The following is a 4,248-nucleotide window of genomic DNA, read 5'->3' as shown; positions in this document are numbered from 1 at the left end:
TTTTCTAGGTCAACAAATGCACAGAAAACTTTTTTTCCTACTCTCAAAATTTTTTCTGTTATTTGCCTTAAGCTAAATATTTGATCCGTACATGACCTTCCTAACATAAACCTACTTTGGACTTCATATATATATATATTAGATATATATTACAAATAGAAACGAGTCATGCGGCTCTCACGGTTTACGTTTTGATCCCCTAAAACCAGTCCAAGGCTATTTGAAGACAACCACCGAAACTTGACTGAAAGCGAGAGTTTGGTGTATTTCCGAAATCCTTGGAAGAACTCGGAATTTTTATAAAATTTGCAAGCTTGTTAAAATCTTAATTTTTTGGTTGTGCCCTGCAAATGGCTGAAATTTCTTTAGAATTAATTTTTGAAATTAAAACAGTTTCTTTCACTTCTAGATAGTAACTTTCTTAGAGAAAATAAAATTTCCGACTTTCTAGAAGAAACAAGGAAAGCGAATTTTTTGAAATTTTAAATACATATTTATTATTCTTGAAGTTTATTTATAGTTCCTCTCATGTAAACTCCCTAATTTGTACACTTTTTTTCTAAAAAATATCTGCTTTTTTATGACTTTTCCAAATTAAAAAAAATGCCTTGCGTTTTTCATAAACGTTTAAAACTTTAGACTTATTAATGTAATACAACTTTTAGTGAAACAAACACGGTAGCTATTTGTAATGCAAGTACGCAAAATAGGCGATTGCCGAAGAATGTGAAACTGACAGCATACGTCGCAGACTCGAAGCACGTGTGCGGAGTTTAGCGTACGAGCGAAGCGACTGCGAAAATGTACACGAGCGCGAAAAGCTAAAGGCAAATGCTGCAATCACACGAGTGGCCTATGTGTACGTGTATCACACACTATTTTTTGCAAAAACTACCCAAGAAAATTATTTAGCACTTTTTTATTTTAACCCTCTTTCAAGCAATTCGCGGAATTCCTTGAATTCCATGAAATACGTGAATTTCACGAACTCCGTGATTTCCATGAATTCCATGAATTCCGTGAAATCCATGAATTTCGTGATTTCCTTGAATGCCATGTATTCAAGGAATTCTATTATTTCGGTAAATTCCCCGAATTCCATGAATTCGTTTTACTTAAATATTCTTTCCAAATTTCACATTTTTTAAATTCTGAAAAAAATTCCTTCACAATTAAAAGTATAATTTAAAATTAAAATCTTTTTTTGATTAGAACATGAACTACTACATTTTTTCTCGAGAATTCATCTTCTTCGGTTGAAAACTAAATTACCTACTTGAAAATGGAACAACTTTCTTAAATTTTTTTATTTGTTTCATCTGAAAATGTAAATGTTTCATTTTTGGTTGAAGATTTATGTATTTTGTCAAAAATGTGTTTGTTTTAGTAGGAAATTAATCTTCTTGGTTAAAGTTGAACTATTCGATTAAAAATTTATGTATTTTTTTGAAAATTCTGATTTTTTGGTAGGAAATACATTTTTTTTTGTTAAAAATGACACTATTTAGTAACGTACACTAACCCTGCCTTAACCAAAATATCTAATAAGTAAAGCCTTCTTCGTAGATTATTTATGTTAGCTCTTTTCATTACTCCCCATGCTGGATTTTTTTCCTTTTGGGCTTCTCCTGCTAAAGTGTTTAGATATTTGTTAAAGTTCCCTCCTATAGAAAACCAGAAGCCTGCACGTAAATACTTGTATCTGGCCACGGCCTCTAATTTGTGACCATATATTTTTCATTCTTCACCCTCATTCAGTTTGCCCCCTTTCGAAATACCATTACTTTTGTCTTGTTAAGATTCGCTAGAAGCTTTTTTTTTATTACTATATTTTTTTAAGGTTTTGAGCAGGAAATTTTTAGTTAAGAATTCAGCTATTTTTAGAAATTCATTTTTTTTTATTTTAACTACATACATGGTTGAAAGTACTTTCTCACTTCTCAAGATGTCGATTCGGCTGCCAGCCGAAACTATTGCTGTTGTTTTAAATATAGTGAAACTCTTTTATAGCGCCGATTTTGGGGCTGAACTTGAGTGTGAACTAACAGTCCTGGTCCGGGGCACGGCGACAATACATTGTTCCAATAACACCCGTATATGTTGATTTTCATATTAGTTCTTTTTACATAAAATAGCTTTCTTTTGTTTAGAAAAATAGTGACAAAATGTGATCTATGTTCTAAAATAGTGCCAGAGAAAATGAAAAGATATTTGGCATAAATTAAGCACTTATAGCATATTTTGAAATACCGTAATTTGACGCCCGCAGTACCCCAGTGCATTATTAAGGCACGCTGATCGAAATTCAGCATTCATAAATTACTTAAATGTCAAGTAATGACGTAATTAAAAAGCGATTTGGAGTAATCAAATATGTTCCCTGAAAATGAGAGATTTGCCTTAGAAAATACATAAATTAAAAAATACATACATTAAAATCCCATGTCAATTCTAATTTATAGGACATTTAAGTCAATGCGCGGTACCACAACCCACTCTCCCTTATGCCATGTTCAGTATACCTATTCTGTAATTATCCCTTTAAAACAATTAGCGTTGAATCAGCTCATTATTGCACTCATCAAGAGTATCTAATTATTCTTATCGTAGCGATCAAAGTATGTGTGTTTTAGTCATTAGTGAATCGGTCGAGTACCTGTTGCAGCCTCTGATTGCGCGCATGCTGTTTTCGACAGGGTGGCTAGGAACGGGAGGGTGTGCTCCACGTGCTCTATATAAGGGAAGAGTTACATAGAGAGATCGCCATTAAGCTTCGGTTAATACCGCGCGCAAGTTTCCCTCATTCTGCTAATGTCACTTTAGATGTGAAATTTTTAAACCTTTTGTTTAAACATAAAGTGCGCGAGCTTTCATATAAAGTTGGGTTTATAAGAGCAATGTCATTGAGCAACACGACGAACTTGCAAGTTTTTTTACCCCATGAACAGATAAATAAACACGCATTTATTGCGGCAGGTGTTCTGCTCGCAATTATTGGATTTTTCGGATTTTTTCTTAACTTATTGGTTATTGTCGTAATTCTTAAAGATGCAACCAACATGTGGACACCTGTTAATGTTGTACTACTCAACTTGGTGGTGGGTCTTAAAAAAATCTCTTTTAGATTATAGAGGATCGATGTGTTTTTTCACTGTTTACGTACGTTTTGTTATTTGGTGACACGTTAATCAAAGTTATGTGGAATGTGAACATCGGTGGTCCAATTCTTGACAAAGGCTTACTTGTTCCCTTGAGTTTATTCTTTAATCTATGATTCTATACTAACTACTTAAACTTAAGATTTAAAAAAAAAAGATATAAGTAGGCTTTTAAAACTATGAACTGTTACTAATTATATTTTGCAAAATTCATTTGATTGAAAGTTGTTTAACGCAAATTTGGTTAGACTCGCATGTAAATGTTAATATATGTTATAAATATTAAATACTGATTATCAGAATTTTATCAATGGAAGATTTAAGTTATAATTCTATTATGTACTAATTACAATTTTAAAAGATGATAGGTGAACAGACAAATTATTTTAATTAATGTTTAGTGAAAAATAAACTGAAAGTTTTATTTAGTTATATAGTTTATACAATACCGGTCCAGATTGTGCGCTCATCTACGAAAATCGGATTAAAAACAGGCTTGCCTTAGGAAGTGAACAACTTAGCGACAAATAAAGTTAAAAAATTTTTAAAAACCATTAGAAAGCTTTTTAAATTTTGTTTCATTTGAGTGCTACTTGAAATATTTTCGATAAATAAAGGGCCGAAAAAGCATGTGAGATTTTCCGTAATTTTAATATTAAATTTTAATAAAGTTATATCAGAACAAATTATATTAATTAATGTTAAGCGAAAAATAAATTGAAAGTTACATTTAGTTATATAGTTTATACACTACCGGTCGAAATTGTGCGTTCATTTACGAAAATCGCATTTAAAACAGGCGTGGCTTAGAAAGTAACTAACTCTGCGAAAAATTAAGTTAGAACATTTAAAAAAATCATTAGAAAGATTATTAAATTTTGTTTCAATTCTGTTTTTATTTTTTTAAATAAAAACAAGATCATAGTAAAATATTTCATGTTCTTTGAATAACCATGACAAATATGGCAGTGCGCCCAAGAAGAAAAATGTACGGTCGATTGGTGTGCAATAGGGTGGTCCAAAAATTGCAATGCAAACCTTTCTTTCACTCTATATTTAAAGCCCCCCCCCCCCAATTTTATTTACAGGG

At 31.7% G+C, this 4,248-nt stretch overlaps 1 protein-coding gene across 1 annotated transcript in view; it reads left to right on the top strand.

Annotated features, from left to right (window-relative positions):
* The first annotated feature begins 2,897 nt into the window (after positions 1 to 2,897).
* Positions 2,898 to 4,248, top strand: part of LOC117182738 (rhodopsin-like) — a 51,458-nt gene continuing 50,107 nt past the window's right edge. The window contains exon 1 of the mRNA XM_033375843.1: positions 2,898 to 3,098. Within this exon, the coding sequence (XP_033231734.1) occupies positions 2,898 to 3,098 (201 nt within the window). The remainder of the gene's footprint in view (positions 3,099 to 4,248) is intronic.

The sequence above is a fragment of the Belonocnema kinseyi genome, chromosome 2 (assembly GCF_010883055.1).
Source record: "Belonocnema kinseyi isolate 2016_QV_RU_SX_M_011 chromosome 2, B_treatae_v1, whole genome shotgun sequence".
NCBI classification, from domain to species: domain Eukaryota; kingdom Metazoa; phylum Arthropoda; class Insecta; order Hymenoptera; family Cynipidae; genus Belonocnema; species Belonocnema kinseyi.
This window is presented reverse-complemented; position numbering and strand designations above follow the sequence as displayed.